At 41.9% G+C, this 21,156-nt stretch overlaps 1 protein-coding gene across 1 annotated transcript in view; it reads right to left on the minus strand.

Annotated features, from left to right (window-relative positions):
• The window catches only part of RIN3 (Ras and Rab interactor 3), a 64,748-nt gene that overhangs the window by 23,078 nt on the left and 20,514 nt on the right, over window positions 1-21,156 (minus strand). The window contains exons 3-4 of the mRNA XM_026047006.1: window positions 18,354-18,468; window positions 2,178-2,250 (exon numbers count right to left, since the gene is read on the minus strand). Coding sequence (XP_025902791.1) covers window positions 2,178-2,250; window positions 18,354-18,468 — 188 coding nt within the window. The remainder of the gene's footprint in view (window positions 1-2,177; window positions 2,251-18,353; window positions 18,469-21,156) is intronic.

Below are 21,156 nucleotides of genomic sequence, written 5' to 3' on the forward strand. Positions count from 1 at the left end.
AAGAATTTATTCTAATAAAAAAAGATCCAGTCGTAATCATGGGGCAGATAGGTTGCAGACAAGTAACTGAGTTAGATGTTTAACTGCAATTGTTATTTTTGTGATGTAAGGAGATTTAGCCATCATGCTAGAACAGGCCAAACTTTCTTGAGAGAACCTGTCAGCCACGATAAAGTCTTTCCAGTTATTTACGGATAGCTGTTTACTAGGGCCCTAAGCACAGGCCTCTCAACTCATGAACAGGGAGAGCTTTTACAGGTTGCCTGGAAATGACAGGTCAGCACTCAAACAGCCTGTAATTATTACTTAATTTCTGTCAGAAAGTTTATTCCTGATTTCCCTTATCTTTTGACAGCAAGCTAAGAAGCTATCTGAACCATCTGATTTATATTTGAAGCCCAGAAGCAACATTTACAACAGGAGCTTTTTTTTTTTTCCTGAGACTCATTCTTAAACCATGATCCTTTCTGCAGCTCGCTGTATCCTACCATAGATAGCCTGTTTGCTGTGTGAGTCACTTGCGTGACTGCCTTGTAAACATATCCTGATTCTGCTTTCCCTGCTTAAATGGAAATAGCCACACTAAGATTCATCTAAGCTTATCCAGGCAACACCAAGAGTTTACATCCAAACCCAAACCAGGCCTCTTAAAGCAGGGATAGCATCAGCAGGTTGTGCAGAATCACTGTAACATGCATGGCACAAATGCATAAAGACAAGTGTAGATAAACAGGCTCACTTATATGAGGGGATTTATCAGTGGGTGAATAAACCTCGCACTAATGAGGATGACCTAACTGTCTTTCTCATCTCTGTGCCAGCAGAATTTCAGCACTGAGCAAACACACAAGCTCTATTCTTCATCATTTTATTATGTTTGTAATTTTTAGCTAAAGAACAGAATATATTTCAGGGTTTTTCTCCTTTGATAGACTCCCCCAGTCAGAAATGATGACTATTCAGAGAGTGCTCTGAATTTCCAGCAATCAAGAGTCTGCTGCCAGCTTTGCTAGGTCACTACCAGGTGTGTGGATGCCTAAGGGTGCTTTTCGTAAGGGATGATTAATCCAGGATTGTTTCACCTCCATGCCCAGGTAGTTCTAGTCCTGTGTGGGTGCAGTCCTAGAGCCCTTCCTCAGTCAAAGGCTCTTCTGCTCTCAGGGACAGCTGTAGCTCTGCTGCACTTGAACAGACACTGTGGAATCTGGCCCCTGGTTGCAACAAGCATCTGAAATACCAACAAAGCTTGCTCTTCTGGCAAGCCTCACCTGAGCTTGGGAAAAATCACCTGGGGCTGTCATGGAACTGGGTTTTGCAGGATACCTATATATTTGAATTGTTTAGACCAAATGATATTAGGAATTTCAACTAAACAGGAAGCACCAAATGAGATTTTAGGGTGGTGAAAGCCACAAATAAAGGCTGAAACTGGTCTGCAAGAGCTTGTTGGAGCCACACCATCCCAAATGCCCTGGTAGCTCTGCAGGTCAAGGTTCAAGTCACTGCTCAAGCAGTTCATCTGGGACAGTACTATTAAACTCATGCTCTTTATCAGCAAACACTGAGTGTCTGAACCTTTCTTTCCCAGAACTGGGAAAATTTGAATCTTGTTTCAAAACCATACAGGAATCATTTTTATGTACATCTCTCTGTAGAGATCTAAACTGGAATCCAGCTTCCCTAACCTGGGAAGTGTGCATTTGACATCTGTGGCTATGTCCTTGTTCATTGGCCCCATTTTTAATTCAGTCACAAAGCTATATATTTTTTTCTCAGACATTTCACAGACATTTCCCTTTGTTTCAAAGAATAGAAAGAAGAAGCTCTGCTCTCATAGCACCTTCTCTTGCTATTAATGCTACTAGTTTAAACCTTAATTTCCTTGAAACAACAGTGTTACTACTCTGAAAATGGTGGTGCTTTCCGCACTCGGAAGCTGTACTCCAAAGGAAAGGGGAAAATCCCTTGTGAACCAGTGGCTCTATGTGTAGCTAAACAAGGTGCAATACCGAAAGATTTTGTTGGAGCAGCTCCACACCAGTTATGTTTTTCACTCTAAGCATCTTTGTTTCAATCGTACAAGCACCAGCAGACTCCAACGGAAAGGCAGGTCCGAGGGCAGAGCTGCCCTCCAGGTGAAGTAATCCTGCATGGAAGCAGGCTTGAGCCCAACTCACCTACTGACACAGTAGAAGGCAACAAGTTTGAAGACATCCTCAAACACTAGGACAGATCCTTCCAGGTACAGAACTGAGGAAAGACAAAAGTAGTAGTCAGCAGCTAGCTATTTTCTGTAACCTGCGTGGTAAAAAAAAGGACAGTTTTGGCTCACATATCTTGTATTCTATGGTTTCCAGTAAGAGGCTTAAAGAAATACATTTTCGAGAGTTCAACACAAGGAGATTCTTCAGAGAAACACTAGGAAAAAGATGCCTCAGCCTGTCTTTGCTGAGCAGGTAGCTCAACATGTCAGAAAGCTGTGGCGGTAACAAAAACAATAGGAAGAAAATAAAACAAAGCAAGTCACAGCCAAGCAGTCCATTGCAAGTACATCAACTCCTAAGTGCAGGTCAGCAGTACGTATGGAGCTGTCCTTGTGACTCTTCACGCCGGTATCTGTTTTGGTCTGAACAGATAAAGCACTCCAAAGTAAAAAACAGCAATTACTGTTTCATTGCTGTGTGAGTGAGCTCTGACCTGGTCACACTGGCAGTGTGAGCACTACCTAGTCACATCTCCTCTGTTTTTTTCCCTCCCTTTGTGTTATATAATAACAGCACTTTCCTTTAAGTGGGAAAATACAATCTACACCACCATTGCAAAGCTCTTTCAGACAACCTCCTTTGTAACAGCATGCTTAGCCCAAATCTCACACATTTAGTATAGAGCTTTTGACGGCTAAGCTAGAAAAAAAAAAAATCACTGGACTGGTGAGGAAAATTTTGCAAGCTTGCCTGGCACCCAAGGTGAAAGAAAGAGATGGGTCTGCAGGAGGTAACTGCCTAGGAAAATCTGCTGTGTAGCTACAGGATACATTGCTGCAAATGCTATGTGTCTGTACATGTACAATATGCAATCCCAAACAGAGAGTGCTGGATTTAAGGAATTCTGTGGAGGTTTCCCAGAAATGCCTGTTTGCTGGAGGTAGGGAATGGGGAATGCAGAGCTGCGCCGCTGGTGCCTCATGAGCACTGCTGGGAGTCCTTGGGCAGACCTGCTCAGTGGTGTCAGTGGCCAAAAACAGTCTTTACAGTTTTTATTTTTTTTTTTCCCTATGCCACATTTTATTGCTGTGGACACCAAGCTCAGCTACCATGAATCAGTTTCCTTGCTTTGCCATGATTCACAGCCCTATGAAAGTTCTCCAGCGCTTTGCCTTGCCTGCCTTGCCATCAGTTCCCCTAATTACACAGTGCCTTCAGCATCTGTAGGAGGGCCACATTTCCCCAGCACTCACCTCCCTCGGCTCTGTTCATGAGCAGGTGAAATAACACTGGTTCGTGTCTTGCCACAAACAGAGAATCCCACTGGAAGGAAATGCTAGAGTGCTGTTTCTTTGTTCGGCTTCATGGTTCATTCCCCAGACAAGGCATTTCCTCTTTTTACTTCCCTCTTTCTCCTAGCCTAGGCCAGTTTGCTATTTTGAGCTGAATATGCAAACATAGGCATTTAAAAAGTTGCAAGCAATATGTAATTCTTATAAGTCATACTTAACATCAATTTTTGTTGGATCAAGCTAGACAGATCAACCTCAGCATGCTCTTTGATATCAGATTGCAATGTGGAATTTAAACATACTTTGAGTAACACAATTCCTTTCTCTTGCAGTTCTCTCAGAACTAGGAAAAAAAAAAGTCCATCAAGCCTTTCTTTTTCCATAATAAGAATCATATTTCGGGCAGGGATTTTCATGAAAGATCTACGAAGAAAAAAATCCTATAGTTTAAATCTATCTGTTTTGCAGCTCTGACAGGAAACAAAAATAAAGACAAAAAACAGTGTTGTTCCAGAAAATTAACCAAAACCCAAGGGTCTCTGAACACACATGAATCCTCAGCAGTTAAATAAAGCCCTTTGTGCAGATGGTGGTTTTTAAGGACTTTCTTCTGCTAAGATCCCATATGTCTCAGTTTGACATCCCATTTTGCAGGTGTGAGAGGCTGTGCTGCACCTGTAACTGTTTACAGACATGAGCAGATCCTTTGGGCTTGTCCTAATGATTGTTTCTGTGCCAGGATAACTTTGTCATTTGGAAGCTTTAATTTTAATCAAAGAGTAGTATTAGTCCATGCCTCTTGTTATCTGGAGGAGACCAACACAGAAGTGCTTTGTAACCATACAGTTACTCCACTTCCCAAATAAATGGCATAAAACACCTAAAGCACCTGAAGAGCAAGGGGAGCTTCTGTGATTCTGTGATTCACCTCTCACCAGAGGAGGGGCGGGATGACAAAAATATAATAAAAAATAATTGCAAAAATACAGTAGGTTCTGTGAGCCAGACATGCTGCCGTTGGCTGCTGCTTGTCTTATTACTTGGAAACCCACAGAAAAAAATGTTACCTTCAGGAAATAAATGACAAAATAGGAAGGTCACTGTTCAGCTTTGAGCAGCCTGAAATAAAGATATCAGAAGTATTTGAAAAGATTGGATGGGTGAGGGAAGTATTAATAACACGTGCTAGTGGTTCACCACTGGCAGTGCTCTGTTTTGTGTCCTTGCGTTACTCACTGAGTGAATAAGACACGGCCAGGTTATGAACTGTTATAAATATTTATGAATGTTACCTCTTTCCTTTTACAATACAAACAGGCTCTGAAGAGTGTCATCTTGAGGCACTGACTGAGATCTGTCTTGCAGTTTCTTTTATTCTTTTATTCAGAGCTCCCCAAGATCTCTCCGTCCAGATGCTGATGTTTTTAAGTCAAACTGTCCCTGGGCATTCTGCTTTCCTTTCCTTTTGATTTTTCCCTGCAGAATTGTTTGCTAACCCTGTTGTACTGGTCACATGGATGAACCACCCCAGTTTCCGTCTTCTTACTGCTTACAAACGCTCATGGGACCCAATTACTGCAGCTTCTTCTTCTCTAATGGAGCTGTTAGTCCTATTCACTGTTTTTGATATCTATGTAAACCTTCTGAGACATCTGAATTCAAAGATATAAATTCAGTTGTGTTGACATAGGATTAGTGGGAATGCAACCATCCTCAGAAGTCCTGCTTGGATGTGCTTGAGATGCACTCTTATCCCTCTGGATTCTGGCAAGCAGTGAGATTTGTTATCATAGGATGACTCCACTTTTTCATTTCTGTGTTCAGATCTTGTGATGATAATGCCACCATGTCCTAACTATGCCTCTCATTGGTATTTGCCTCCTTTGATGTAGGTCTCTTGCTTGACATCACAGTAGTCATGATAGTAGCTATCCCTTGCTTGCACGGATAATTTTGCCAGTAAATACTGTTGCTATAGCTCTGTCACCTTCAGCTTTTTAAAGCCTATTAACACAGGATTGCTCTAAAGGCAGAAGTTTCCAACTTTCCTATTTCCAGAGGCTAATGCCTCTATATCTGCAAGGGAAGGTCTTAACACAGCTGCTAGCAGGAGCTGTTGCGTGGATCCTGTTAACAATTTCCCAACTTTAAGAAACAAGCCCTGGCTACTGCAATCCTGGTGCTGAGAATATTGTGTTTGGCATGGTACATTGTGCTTGTCCTGCCTATCCTGCTCTACTCAGATATGTGAGGCCTGAGATGTGCAGTTTTAGGCCTCTGAGAATGGGCAAATTCTGGTTCCTATTCACATAGTAGTCTGGTGCTGATATTAAAAGAAGGAGCTTTAGCTAGATAGAGGGAAATTTAGACTCCGCTGGTAGAAGTACTCATGGTGTCCATGCTGTCTTGCTGCAAGAGTTGTGTTTGAAGTTCCTGGTGCCTATCCCTGATATTATTTCTTGTAGTCTTTCTTGATTGCTTCCTCAATGGTATTGTATGACCAATGGTATTGTATGAGTGTTTTCTTGTAAAACTTTGTCAGTCTTTATCTGTTCTCTTTCTCAAGGCTTTATTTATTTATTTTTTCTGTAGTCACCTGCTTCTGCTTCTCCCATCTGATATTTAACTTGCAGCTTTCTTTTTGGTTATGTAGTTCAATACTCTCTTGGGCAACCTGGCTCTTTTTTTGTCTTCTCTTTCCTACTGCCTTTTTCATGATATGGTCAGTTATTTCTCTTGTTTCCCTTACTGAGGACTGAATATTCCTACTTTGGACTACTGCCAGCATCTTCTGTTGTGCATGCAGCTCATGCTCTCTCACTGGATTTTGCTTTTATGGTTTCCTACAGAGTTTAATCTCTTTGGCTATGATGAAAAGAAATCACTGCTGGTGGCAGTTCTGTGGAAATTGAAACTAATGAATTATGAAAGTGATAAAGTGTTAATGAGCTTTGGTCTAAAGCATAAGAGAAATCTGTTTTTACATTATTTTTCACAAAATAGAACTGTATTGTGCAGAATAAATTATGAATATGCAATTAAAAGCAAAGATACAGGTCTTTGGAGCCTTATTTCATTGGGGCTGCATGGAAGGGATATTTGCAAAGTGCACTGCTTCCCTATGCACATGTCCTAGTCCTAAGAAAAAATAAACTGTCCCAAATCTAATGGCTACAAGGACATTTGCCACCAATGTCAGTCTTTTGCACCTTGGCTCACTCACATTCATCCTAGCAGGATTGTGCCTTAGTGCTTACTCCGATTTTATGCCTTTAATTCAGCACAAACTCCTTCAGTTGCCCTGTGCATTGCCTCTGGCACATGGTGCTTGAGCAGAGATGTGTTACAGTCATTTCACTGTTGTTTCCTCCTTGTTGTGATTAGCATTACAGCAGGGGTTGAGAGGGTGGCTTTCAAGGACACTTCACCAACAGCTAATGACGGTATCAAAGAGAAGGTATCACAGCTCCTCAGCATTTTCCTTTCATGCATCCATGTGAAGAGACCTAGCAGGGCCACAGGCACTGCCATTCATTTCATTCGGGGAGTTAAGAGTGGAGCATCATCTAGTGCATGACTGTTAAGGTTCAAAGATACATGCCCTTTTTGTTGAGCATCTCTATTTCCTCAAATAAAGATCTTATACCCAGCTGAAATTCCAAACCTGGTTTGTATGGTTTCTTCAGCCACAGCTGAGAAAATCCAAGACTTCTTTCCAGGCCCTGATGGCAACATGAGGTTTATCTGGGGCTGTAGATGTAGCCTTGCAGGGCTCTGTATTTTTGTTCCTGTGGTGGGTCACAAAGAGAAGCGTGTCCTTTCTGAGGTACTGAGGAGTGAGGGGATTTCCAGGGGCACCAAGGGGAGTAGGGGATGTGTCTGATCAGAGTGATCCCCCTGTGAGCAGTTGAGTTTTGTGAGACCGCTGCTGGAGGTGCAGCATTTCCACAGGTCATTCAGGATCTACCCATGGATTGCAATGGTAGCACAAAACTTACACAGCCATTCAACTTGTCAGAGCCCAGGGCTACAGCTGACGGGACAAACAATACAGACATATGTGAGTTACTCTCTAAAGGCAAATTTCTCTGGCAAAACTTTGTAAGGCAAACAAGGCCTTTGAACATATTAGATGTGTTCATTGTGTGCATTGTGTAACAGAGAAGGGTGCTATTATTTTACATTCTGGGGCTTTACTCCTTACAAACAATTTGCAGCCTGTATAGATAATTCTGGGAATCAATCCTTATGTAAAAAAAGAGTGTACTTTTTTTTGTACTTTTTTACTAAGTTCCAGTTTGCTGGTAAACTCCAATTTACTATTCAGTTTGCTTCTCCGAATCTGAGCTACATCATCAAATACTAGAGTTGAAGTAATCATATAGAAAAAGGAAGTTTTCAGAAAACTTTAAGGGAAATCTTTGGGTTCCCCAAACCATACTCTACGTGAGGGACTTCCAGGAAGAAGGGTTCCACTTTCCACAGGTGGGAGATGAAGGAGACAAATCCACTCTGAAATGCAGAGGTCAATAGGGAAACCAGAGGGAAATGTGATACTTTTACCTCACAGAGCTTCAGCCCCTAACAGGTGGCCAGGCCAAAGAAGGTCTTCTGATTAAATTATTGAGTGGGATTTAGTCAAAGCCTGAAGCATGAGCTTACTTCCCTCAGTTTATTTTGAGCAATATCTTATTTACCTCATTTATAAGCCTAAATTCTTGTTTATTAATATCTTTAAGAACTACCGAGATGAAGCACTGTCCAAGGGAAAAATTATTTATCATTTTTTCCAGTTTGATCAGTGACAGAAGACCACTGGTACTATGGGTAGTGATTTAGTGTAGCTTTCCCAAATGCCTGTTTTGGGGTTATGTTCAAACTTATATGCTGACTAATATAAGTTAGTATTATCCCTGAATAGCATATATAGCTCTGATTAAACATACATTTTGCATTATTCCTCCTGTGAATGAAAAATAAGACAAAAAAAGCCAAAGTGAGGATTAGATTAATGTGAACAAGACTATAAGGGCTTCTTTCCAGCAAGTTTCTCCCGCAATATTGTCTTCCACAAGAACATAAAAATGTAAATATTTGTATGGAGAGAGCGGAGACAACTCTTCAGGATGAGAGTTAATTAAAAAAAAAAAGAAATTAAAAAAACCCATAAGCAACAGAATGTTTCCAAAACAACTTGCAAACCACAGAGAAACCTGGCAGTGTTACATCTTGAAAAAGCAGCTGCACAAGGGTTTTATGTTTAAAATAAGCAGTGCATCAAAGTGAGGCAGAACTTGGTTTGAATACACTTGGTGAGAATTTCTGCTTTGCTTGTGTACTCTTGCATTTAGAGGAGTAATGGTGAGCTTGCACAACACAGCACATATTATAAAATATGTCCTCATACTGTGTTTTACAATACACCACAAGCCCTCGGTTGCTGTTCTTGCTAAACAAGCACTCCGGGCTTCTACTTTAGAGGAGTCTCTTGTGTGCGAATTCCTTGAAGCCAAGTGAATTTTCAGGGTTAATAGCAATGGGAATAAGACTCACAGTGGAAAGATGTCTGGGTTAGACATTCTTAGAAGGAGGCTAGAGAGTACCCCAGCTCTAATCAAACCATGGCCTCTGGCCAGAGAACAATAACTTCTCTTGAATTGCAATAAACCCCAGGCAGGGATGCTCCCCTTGCTTAGGCCGATGACATCCACTACAACAGAAAGCAGCAGGAAAATTGCACACCTGGAGTTGGACGCTGGGTTCTGGACACAGTTGTCCATCCACCTCCTGTACCTAGCCGGGCAGGCTCACTTGATGGTAAGCTTTGACTCCAAGAAGCTGCGTAGGTAAGGTCGACACTTCTTGGTAATGAGAAACATATAAAGGGGGGAAATTAGCCCATGCTGGGTGCGGGGTGATGCAGGCAGATCGTTATCTGTGTCTGAGCGAGGCTAATCTTCAGATAACTAGGGTAGCTCTGCATCTTCTGAGAGGTAGCGCAGGCACAGCATTGGCAGCAACAGCAACTGCTCTGAGAGATAACATTCGTTAGTCTGCTTTCCTTAACGGCAAGGCACACACCACACTGAAGAAGAATAATTTACCACAGGGAAAATATGATACCGGCCTCTATGCCCCAAGGTGTGCCTGCGTGCTATTAAAATTTGAGGTGCAAGGTTAACTACATCTTCAACCTTTCTGGCCCCTACTCGTAAAAGTACACAAATTTTTACTACTCATGGAATGGCTAATGCTTGGGGAAAAAATAAAGTGGTCTTTGACAAGCACTGCTGCTTAAATGCATGATTTGCTTAAATGAGATGGAATTAGGGAAATCAGCCATTTTGGGCAAGAGAAGGGATGAGGTATCTTCTCTCTCCCAAGGGCTTCTGTAACTCTGTTACTAATTTTTCCAGCACATTTCTGCTTTTTCCAGGCTAGCCAGTCCCAGAGCTGACAACAGTTGCTTACTTTGCCTCAATCACACACTCCATCATGCAGCAATTAAGGAAAACATTCTTTTGAAGTAAGCTGGAAAAATTGGCTTCTGTGATGGCACTGCAGCACAGAGTTACCTGTCAGGGTATATGGAAAGCATACAGGAGAGTCTGAATAACAAGGTCCACGTTGCAGTGCTGAGTGAAGTAAGGTAAGGTTGCAAAACCAAGTGAGCAACAGGCCAAGGACCTCTCTCTGCAGCCTGGCAAATAAAGCACTAACTCAGGGTTGTGGAAACCTAAAAGCTGGGCTTGTTTAGGCTGCCTGCTTGAGCCCCACCAGCTACTTGTGCCCAAGATTTTGGTCTATAAAACAGACATGATGCCCATGACTGCTCAGGGAAAGGAAGTCACCTTGCTCTGCGGCGTGAGGATGAAGCATCTTCCCAGCACGAAACTAGGGCTGTTCTACCTAGAGCACGTGGCTTGCCTTTGATTAATTTGCTTGTTTGTTTTCCTGTTCTCCTGGGCAATTTGCCCTCAGCTTTGCACCAAGCTCCTATACTTCCCCATGGTTCTTGCCACCTGCCTGTAGGCTCCTCTTGTACCTCCAGGCAGCTCTGCTGGGCTCCTGCCTCTGCAGGCAGGATCTATATTGTATGTATATTCAATAAAATATACCTCCTATACTCAAACTGGAGCTGAAGAGGCTTAATGACCTTTCTGGCCAGTAGAGAAGTCCCCAGGGTGGTTTGCCTGGTGGTTGCCATGGCATTTCCCTCTTTGTCTGCTTTATCTCTGAATAGCAGCACAGGAATGTCAAAATTAAATAAATAACTTCTTTTCACTTCATAATATCAGGGTTAGTTTCTCATCTATTCAGAGGAAGTCAGAGCTATAAACGGTCCTATCCTACTTTCCATGCCTTAGTTTACAATATTGAGAATTCTTCTTTTTGGTGCCGAAAGCTGCATGGTTCCCATTGAAGGAGTCCAACTGTTTTTCTTGCAGTGACTATTCAAAAAGAGCTATGGTGCCATCACTGCGGTAACAGAAGTAACACACCTGCTGTTGGACCCTTCTGCCTGGTCTCTGATAAGCAAGAAGCTGACTCCAGAGGCCTGGCTTGGAAAGGAAATAGGACAATTAATTACTTGCTGGTTTTGCCTAAACCAACTGAAGAGTTCCTTTAGTACCTGTGCAAAAACAGACTACAATCCCAGATCAAAACAGACCAAAACCAGACCAGTATCTTAGCTCACAGCTAGTTCAGCTCTTTGACATGCTGAGAAGCATTAAACTTCAGCTATGGGGCATTACTGGATCTTTTAAAATATGTGAAGATACCTCAGAAGAACTAATTCAACCAGAAATGTACCCTAATTAAATAGACTAAGTGCGTTCTCTCCTTTCTTCATACACAAGGCACCCACCAAAGAAAGGAAGGCTATTTCTTTGGAAGAATCACAGGAGGAACAATAGCCTAGGAAATAGTTTTTATTTAATCTTTTTTTTGCCACTCTCTCTCTATAAATTTTAGCCATATGGTTCCCAGAACATGAGTCTTAGAGAACAGGAATTACTTTTTTCTGCTCTTCTGAGGACTCCTTCTAAGAACTCCTCTCTGCCCCAAGCATGCCTGACGACACGCCTTGTCTCCCTGCTTAGTTCCCTCTCTTGGGATCACAGGAGCATTCAGGCTGGAAGGGACTTCAGGAGGCCTCTTGACCAGCCGCCTACTCAAAGCAGACAGGCCAGGTTGCCCAGGACATGGTGGCAACTCACGTCTTGAAAAACTCCAGCACTACCTCCAATGAAAATCTCAAAGTACTACCCAAATAAATGGCTCCACCTTAGAAGTCAGTGCCATGAACATTAGCACATATTGCATTTCACTCATTTTAGCTATGAAGTGAATGAGTCCATCTTTCTGACCTCATTTAGTACCACAGATTTCCATCTTTTTCATCTTCATTCCAATTCAGAAATGACCAAGAGAAAAGGCAATTAAAATGGATTGTAAAAATGGTGGGTTTTTTTCCCTTTATTTTCTGTCATCTGAGCCTTTCGAGAGCTGCATCATTTAACTTTTTCTCTGCAGTTTTGAGCACTAAAACCTTCTCTGTCTTTCTGGAAAAAAAAAAAAAAAAGAAAGAAAAGGAAAGAAAGAAAAAGAAAAATGCTATCTAACTTCTTTCCACTTCCTGATTCCAGCTGTCAGGCTGTTAGCAAAAAGACTTGCAAAACCGAGAAGGAAATCGCAGAAGTTTTCAACACTTCCATATACATATTCATACCACAGAGGTCATCTGCACAACATGCCCCTCCCATTAAAAAAGCTAAATAGTGAGTGGGACATGGAGCTATCAGCAGGGAGAACTCATGGAGCTACCAGCTATGAGCAGAAAATCATATTTTTCTCATGAGCTCATTCATGCAGCACTTTAGTGCAGCTCATATGTTAAAGTCCACCATGCCACGCCACGACAGAAACAAGAACTTTGGTCTTCAGAGTGGATTATTCATCCTCAGCATCATATATTAATAGAGAAGTTAATAAAAATAAGGGAAGGAATTCTGCTTTTATTGTCATGGAGCGTTTTAAGATTTTACCCCGTGACCCAGGCAAAGGACAGGAGACAGATTGTCAGCTAAAGTCTGGATAAACTCAGAGCTTTCTTACAGGACTTTTCTTTGTGAAGCACCATGCTTGACAAGAGTCCTGATATCAAACAGGCATGAAGTACAATAATAGTGATAAACACGTTTTTACAACACAAACAGCTAAGCAAGGAAGCGGATGGGGAAAAAAGAAGAAAATAATGAATCACTTGGAGGGCAATGTGACAAGCAGGGGCTGATACTGATGGCCCTGAAACCCTACTGGAAGCAGAAAGTTAACAACTGCAAGGGGAAAGAAACTAATATAGATTTCAAGGGCGATAAATTTTTTTCAGCCAAAGGTCACCACAGCAACAGCTTCAACACCTGCTTCCTCCACCTGAGCTCCCAGAAGAAAACGGGCCACAGTGCAAAATATTTTTAAGGGAAGGCTCAAAAGGTCATTTTCAGTGGTTGTTGTCTATATGGATAAAGACTTAACAATAAGCCACAGCTGTTGAAATTTAACTTTAAATATCCAGGCTCCAACCACACTTCTACTCCTCAGTAGCTGTGAAGTCACGTATCAGGATTACAGGAGCAGATGGAGAAACCAAAATGGGTAATCCTTTCCTAAGTTATGCTTACTAGAATTCATTATGTTTGGTTACCTGAGACTGCAGAATCCCTCTCTATGGAGGACTGCACTGGAAATTCAGGAGAAGTAGCACAGATTCAGCTCTGGTAAGGTCGCACCTGTAGTACCATGTCCAATTCTGGACTCCCCAGCACAGGAGAGATATGGAGCTACTGGAGAGAGTCTAATGTAGGGCTATAAGATAATTAGGGGACCACTGTTTCCCTGTGAGAAAAGGCTGAGAGAGCTGGACCAGTTTAGCCTGGAGAAGAGAAAACTAAGAGGGGATCTTATCAGTGTATACCAATATCTCAAGGGAGAGTGTCAAGGGGATGGGGCCAGCAACAGGACAAGACGCAACTAGTACAAACTGAAGCACAGGAAGTTCTGTCTGAATTAGAGGAAAACTTCTTGGCTATGGAGAAGACTGAGCACTGGAAGAGGTTGCCCAGAAAGGCTGCCCAGAAAGATACTTAAAACCTGCCTGAACACAGTCCTGGGTAATGTGCTCTAGTGACACTGCTTGTGCAGGGGGCTTGGAGTTGATGATCTCCAGAGATCCCTGCCAACACCAACCATTCTGTGATTCTGGTGATTCTGAGAGGCTGCGTAAGAAAATAAGTTGGAGGGACCCCCCTGGAGTCAGTCAGAGCCATTCCACTCTGCGCTGGAGCCTGTGGTTAGGCTACCACAGAGAGGTTGTCTAATTTTTACATTTCACTTTACCATTCAGCAATCAACATTCAATACTGGCTGATTTGGCAAATTAGTTCTGTATTTTTTTCTATAAAAATAGTAACATCTTAAGGATCAAATAGTATCTTTTTTTTTTTTCTGTTCAATTGCAGGTATTGCTCTTATTTACCCTTCAATCTGTGTATTTGTAAAGGAAGCACATCCTCTTTTTCTTGGTATAGGAGAAGGGGGATAACAATTACTACTCACTGCACATCAAAGCATATGAGCAGGACTCCAGATAAATGTATGGTCAGCTTATGTATTTCATGAAATCAAAATAATTTTGACTATAATTGATAAGATTTTCAATAAAAATGAAGTTAAGCTTAATATATGATGTTAAGAACATGACTTAATTAAAGGACCTCACTTTTGTGGCACAAACATTCGTGACGAGGGCACGGAATGCACCCTGAGCAAGTTTGCGGATGACACCAAGCTGGGTGGAGTGGCCGACACTCCGGAGGGCTGTGCTGCCATCCAGAGGGACCTGGGCAGGCTGGAGAGTTGGGCAGAGAGGAACCTCATGAGGTTCAATAAGGACAAGTGCAGGGTCCTGCACCTGGGGAGGAATAATCCCAGGCATCAGTACAGATTAGGGGTTGACCTGCTGGAAAGCACCTCCACGGAGAGGGACCTGGGAGTCCTGGTTGACACTAAGTTAACCATGAGTGAGCAGTGTGCCCTCGTGGCCAAGAAGGCCAATGGGACCCTGGCCTGCATCAGGAGTGTTGCCAGCAGATCAAGGGAGGTGATTCTGCCCCTCTACTCAGCTCTGGTGAGGCCGCACCTGGAGTACTGTGTGCAGTTCTGGGCACCCCAGTATAGGAAGGACGTGGAGCTTCTGGAGAGGGTCCAGAGAAGGGCAACCAGGATGATTAAGGGAATGGAACATCTCTCGTATGAAGAGAGGCTGAGTGAGCTGGGCCTGTTTTCTCTGGAGAAGAGAAGGCTCAGAGGGGATATGATTAATATGTATAAGTTCAGGAAGGGAGAATGCAGGGAGGAAGGGGACAGGCTGTTCTCACTGGTGGCCAGCGATAGGACGAGGGGTAATGGCCACAAGCTGAAACACAAGAAGTTCCCGTCTCCAGGTGAGGAGGAACTTCTTTACTGTTAGGGTGACAGAGCAGTGGAACAGGCTGCCCAGGGAGGTTGTGGAGTCTCCTACTCTGGAGGTCTTCAAAACCCGCCTGGATGCCACCCTGTGCCACATGCTGTAGGTGTGCCTGCTTGAGCAGGAAGGTTGGACTAGATGATCTGTAGAGGTCCCTTCCAACCTTAAATATTCTGTGAATCTGTGAATCTGTGACTGTTGGTGTATATAGGACTAGTAAACATTACTATCACTATCTGCACCAACTGATCCATCATTCTCAGATGCTTCCACTGAACTCTCGATATATGTCTCATTAACATATTCATGCACATTTACACCAGATTTGTTTCTTTTTTAGTATTGCTGCAATACCACTGACGTCAGTGGAGTATTTTCTATACAGATAAAAGGGAAGGAGAATCAGGACCTGAGGTTAGGACTTGTTATTTGAGAAGAGAAATTGAACAAATGAAATAAGGGGCTAAAACTTAGCTAAGGAAGTAGTGTTCAGATCTTGTGTGATTTGAGGTTACAGCTCAGGTTTGAAATTAAGCAGAAGTGACGGCATGCTATTAAAACTGAGAGTACCCAAAGTAGTTTAAATTTTAAGAGAGATTGGGAGATATCCTCCAACACTTACATCTCTAAATGGAGGAAATCTTGTAACGTACCCTCTTTCTGGAAGATTTCCACAGTGTTGTGGTGAATCTGAGTGGGAAGTGTGCAATTCTTCAGGTGGAGAAGCAAAACCAAGGATGCACAAGAAAGAAATAGAAGGTAATTTTTAAAGTTCAGTCTGATTATTTTACTGTTTCATGATTTTAAGGCCCATTTCATGAAACACATTAAAATTCCGAGGGTAAAAAAAAAAAAGATGAAGAGTTTTGATTCCATTATTTTGTTTACTAAGTTCTTTGAGTTTAAAAAAAATTACAATTAAATCAGCTCAGAAACTATACTTCCCTAAACACTACATCAAATGTCAACAGGGCAAATCAGATATGGGGAAAGGAAAGAGAAAAACAATGATCCACTATTATTCATTGGAGCAAGGAACTTCCTCTTTTATGCTTCAGTGAATGGACATTCCTATATGGATCTCGGAGGCTGGGCAGTAACCTAAAATAACATCATTAGGATATTGTGGAAAACTTCCTCACATAGCCTCAGAAAAGCAGCAGGAGATGAGGCTTTTTACAAATGGATGAGGAGTAAAACTTGCTGCTTATGGTAAAGAAAGAGCTACACCAGAACCATTATGTTGCTGAGCCTGTGGTTCTTAAAGGATATGGCACGTACTTCTCCATGTCACCTGTGAAGCTGTGACTGCACTCGGTCTCCATTAGGAGAACAAGGAATAGCTGGCAAGGTGCTCCAAAATAGAAAGCTGGGATGGGTTGTGACTTGAATTTTAACTGGGAGGGAGGATTTCTGTAAAATCAGAACTATATATATGCCAAAGCAAATTCAGCTTTCAACTTGCACCTGAAAACATCCTGCTGAGAACAATCAAATCTATGGAGTTACAGATGCAACAGAGAGAAAAATCTGTTCCTGCTTTTTTGTACTGTTTTGGAGGAGTTAGACATCAAAAAGGGCCAGGTAACTCTCCAGGGGCCAGATAATACAGATCCTTGCTTGCATGTCAAAGGAGAATGGCAGTGTTAGGAACAGGCCAGCAAACCAAAATCTCTTTTCCCCAGCACAGCCAGGGACAGGGATTCAGAGCATCAAAAGGCGTAGGAATTATGAGTGATCCTTTCAAAAACCAGAGGCGGACCAGCTCTGCTGCATTTAGGAGGCAGCAATCAAGAGGATTCACTTCCCAGCTAGCGAGTTTCAGTAGGAGGCTGAAGCTTCCTTTCTGTAGGATCAGAAAAACTAAAGAGGGACTTTTTGAGATTAAAGATTGAATGTGATGCTTGGGAAAACCCTGCCAGGCTACCATGGTCTTCATGCCATACAGCTGGCATATTTTACACACTTTCAGGAGGAATAACGCTGTATTTTCAGTAAACATGCATTCCCTGTCAACATAACATCTTTGATCTACAGTTACCCAGCACATATATTCAGAAGTATCCTAAATTTAGATTTACATTATACCAGTGGATTGTGAAGCATACTTTATTAAGCTAAGGCAACCCAAGTTTACCACAGTTTTTGACAAAGAAAATCAGATTTTAGCTTAAAATCCCTTAAGGTATTCTGACAACATATCATTTTATTTCCTAAGAAAGTTTAGAAAGGAGTTGGAATTATGCAGAGAGACAATACATCAAAGTCAATCTTTCAGATTTCTCTGAGACAGCAAAATTTTACTATCTCACCTGCAACAGGTACAGTCTTCTGGCTTTACTAACAAGAATTAATTCAGTATCATCTAAACTCAAAAGCCAGGCTACTTACCCTAAATGAGAAAGCAAGCAAAAGCATGATCCTGGTTGACCCACTGTGTTACTGTCAAACACAGCAGTGTGGAGAACTGAGACGCTCTCTACAGCTCAACAGTGCCAGAATTCAAGCTAAAAATAATGTGAATGTCCATGACAGGAATGCACCATCTTCATGGCTGCTTCAGTGCAGGAACCACTGCACATGTGCTGGCATTTCTCTCTCTCTCTCTTTTTTCTTTTAACCAAACCTATTTTTTAATTACTCTGCTCTTATTTTGCAGCTGGTCTAAATATGGTATAAACTGATTTAATTTCTGTTCCTATCAGAAAGCCACATCCCTAAGCACGTGCTTTGTGTTAAGTTCGTGACAAGACATAGCAAGCAAATTAGCTTGAGAAATGTGCCACAAAACCTTTCTAGTTAGACTAATTCAAAATTTTTGTACCATATTTAACTTTGCCTGTACTCTAAAGAATCAGATTTTATGCACAGGATGCAACCCAAGCAGCAACATTTCTATAAACTACATTTTTTAGGTGGGCAGAAATTAAATTCTCAACTTGTAGCCCCAAAAGAAAACTCAATTCGTCAAAAAGTATTTTTTACTCTACCGTGCAACACGTAAACTGTAGGACAACTTAAAATAAAGAAAAAGAAATTCTTTCCTTTTTCTTAATCTTGACATATAAATTCATTCTTAATCTTAACATATAAAATTGTGGCAAAAAGTTTGCACTGTGTATCTGCAAATGGCAAGGTGCAGAACCATGGGGGAATTGAGGTAAAGCAACTGCAGGAAATATTAACCAAGCTACACTGGATGATCAAGATCTGTTGCCAGCCATCAGAGGAACAGTCTCATTTCAAGCAAGATTACATAAGTACTTGGTGATCAAAAAAAGAAGACTACATAATAATTACAAGAGAAAAATCTTGTAGAGAACTTACTCGATTTTTCTTCTTTAATATTATACTCCAGCACATCAGGAGCCTCATTCTGGGCTGGCAGGCGGACTGCGAGGACCATGTTCTTCACATTACCTTCTTTCCTAACCAAAAATATCTGGACAAAAAAGAGAAAAGGAATCAGGAGCTTAGCTAAATAGCATGAGCTTCTGAGTTTATTTTAGGTCAGTGTCAGTGAAGTTCTTTATCAGGTCACTCCACTTTCAAATTATCTTATTTTAGCTTCATTCCATTTGGTCAAATAATGACTAAAGGGACATTCTCCTTGGGTGAAATTCAGACCAGTCAAGGAATCAGTAAAATTTCTATGCATCACTGATGTTGCACTCAAGCTTAAGGCAAACCATTTCACTAACTGAACAGTATGAAGTCACACTCACAGTTTGTTGAATGATGCTGCTCACAGAAGTGCCCTAAATCAAGCAGAGTTTACCCTAGAATGTCTTAATCAGGCCTTGAAAGCAAGTGACTCACTTGTACGTGTAGAAGAAAAGGACTGAAATAGGAGCAAAAAATAAAGTGAAAGGCTTTGATGGCTAACATGTCTCACAGCGGAGTAATGTCATAGGATCATAGGACAATCAATTTGGAAGGGATCTCAGGAAGTCTCAAGTCCAATGTCCTGCTCAAAATAAGGCCAGCCATGAGATCAGACCAGGTTGCTCAGGGCTTTGTCTAGTTGGATCTTGAAAGCCTCTTGAGGATAGAGATGACATAACCTCTTCCACTGCCTGAGCTCACAGGGAGGAACTTTTCTGCAATAATCAAACCAAATCCCTTTAAATTCAATGTATGCTCATTTGTTCTTATCTTCCAACCATGCACCACTCCAAACAGCCCAGCTCCATCTCCTCAAGGACCTTCCTATAGGTACTCCAGAGGCTTTTTGTAAGGTTTCCCCAAAGAAGTCTTTCTTCCCAGCTGAATAAGCCCCGATCCCTCAGTCTTTCCTCAAAGGACAACTGTTCCATCCTTCAAACATCCTGGTAGCCTCTGCTGAACTTGCTTCAGTTTGTCAATGTCTTTCCTGTGCTAGGGAGCCCAGAACTGGCCATAAATCTCAGTGTGGTCTGATTTAGCAAGTGCTGAGTAGCGGGGAATAACCACTTCTCTCAATCTCCTGCCCATGCTCCTGCTCATACAACCTGCTCATACAACAAGGGTGCTGTTGGCTCTCCTTCCTCCTTGGCCACATAGATGGTCCTCTCTCAGTTCACTGCCCCACTAGCTCCCCAGGGCCTTTTCTAGTACCCAGCATGTAACACTGCCAGGGGCTCGTTCTGCCCAGGGGCAGGATTTTGCAGTTGTCCTTGTTGAATTTCATAAGGTTCCTATCACCTTCATCTCTCCGGCATGTCTAGGTCACTCTAGAAGTCGTGTTGCCCCCAGACATATTGTCTGGTCCCAGAATCACAAATTAGTTGAGCCTGGAAAAAGTCCCTGGAGATCCTCTAGCCCATTTCCTGTACTCAAGGCACATTCATCTAGAGCAGTTTGCTCAGGTCCATGTCCAGTTGGGTTTTAGATGTCTCCAGGAGTAGAACACCTTGGTAACCTGTTCCAGGGTTTAACTGCCCTTCCTTATGCATTTTTTCCCATGATTAAATGGAATTTCTTGTATTTCAATTTGTGCGCAATGCCTCTTGTCTTTTCCCTTGGTACGACAAAGAAGAGTTTGTTGGAAACAGTGATTCTCACTAGTGGAGCCAGAACAAGAAAAAAAAAATGAGAGACAGAGAGACAGAGAGAGAGACAGAGAGAGAGACAGAAGTGAAAAGAAAGAAAAGAAGAAAAAAAAAGAAAAAATAGAAGAGATCTCATCATTCCTTGTATTGTATGAGCTGCTAGGAGTGTTTCTAATTACAGTTCATTGTCAGGGATATTTTTAGCTTGTACCTTGAAGCTGCAGATAAAAAGACAAAGTAATCTTTACACTTATATCTTCTTTGATAGTCACTTTTTGCAGCAGAGAATCAAGGTATTTTTATAAAAACTGAATTAAAAAATTGGGCTAATTCTAGAGTCTGGATATTAATACTGGAAAGGAGATGTGTGAGTTGATAAATTGATTTATCAATTATTATGCAGTGGAAATCTACCAAGAAAGCTTTAGTCTCTCACACAGAGGAAATCAAAGATTCTGTCTAGAAGCCAGGTTCTTTCTCTGCATGACACCCTATCGTAAGAGCAACTTGTGTTACTGTGAAACACAGCTTTGGGGCAGCCTTGCAATTTGACACAGTGCCATGGCCTTGACCCCAACCATTAGTGGGAAACTAATCCCCATGGTCTCAGATTCACTGAAAATGCAAAGAGAAATCAAATGGGATATAAATGCATGGCAAATAGGTGCATGCCCTATTTCTTATATAGGGCAGCTCTGATTTTCTATGTAAGAGAAGGGATCTGCAGGCAGGAAACAGCCCTACAAGTTCTCTCTGCCTCAGATCCTACTGCCTACATGACAGAATGGTCCCTGTAACCTACCCTGAGAGCCTACTGTGACTCTTGGGCATTAGACATATCCATTCTACATTGCATTGGTCAAGTGTTTCATTAGAAATTAAATTTGAACAAGGAGAGAAGTGAAAGCTGGAAATGAGTCACTTCTGTTTTTTCATAAGCAAGACTGGTTTCCATGGCTTCAAAGGCTAAAATTGGACCATTGCTATTAAGATGAGACAGAGACAGGTTTTCTGAGCTGCACCTTACCATGCTGCCTGGGTCAGGACTGGTAAACAAATGAGTCTGTGCCTTCATAAGTAGGGAAGGGAGAATCCTGAGC

The sequence above is a fragment of the Nothoprocta perdicaria genome, unplaced genomic scaffold (assembly GCF_003342845.1).
Source record: "Nothoprocta perdicaria isolate Ctin4 unplaced genomic scaffold, notPer1 scaffold_108, whole genome shotgun sequence".
In the NCBI taxonomy this organism is placed as follows: domain Eukaryota; kingdom Metazoa; phylum Chordata; class Aves; order Tinamiformes; family Tinamidae; genus Nothoprocta; species Nothoprocta perdicaria.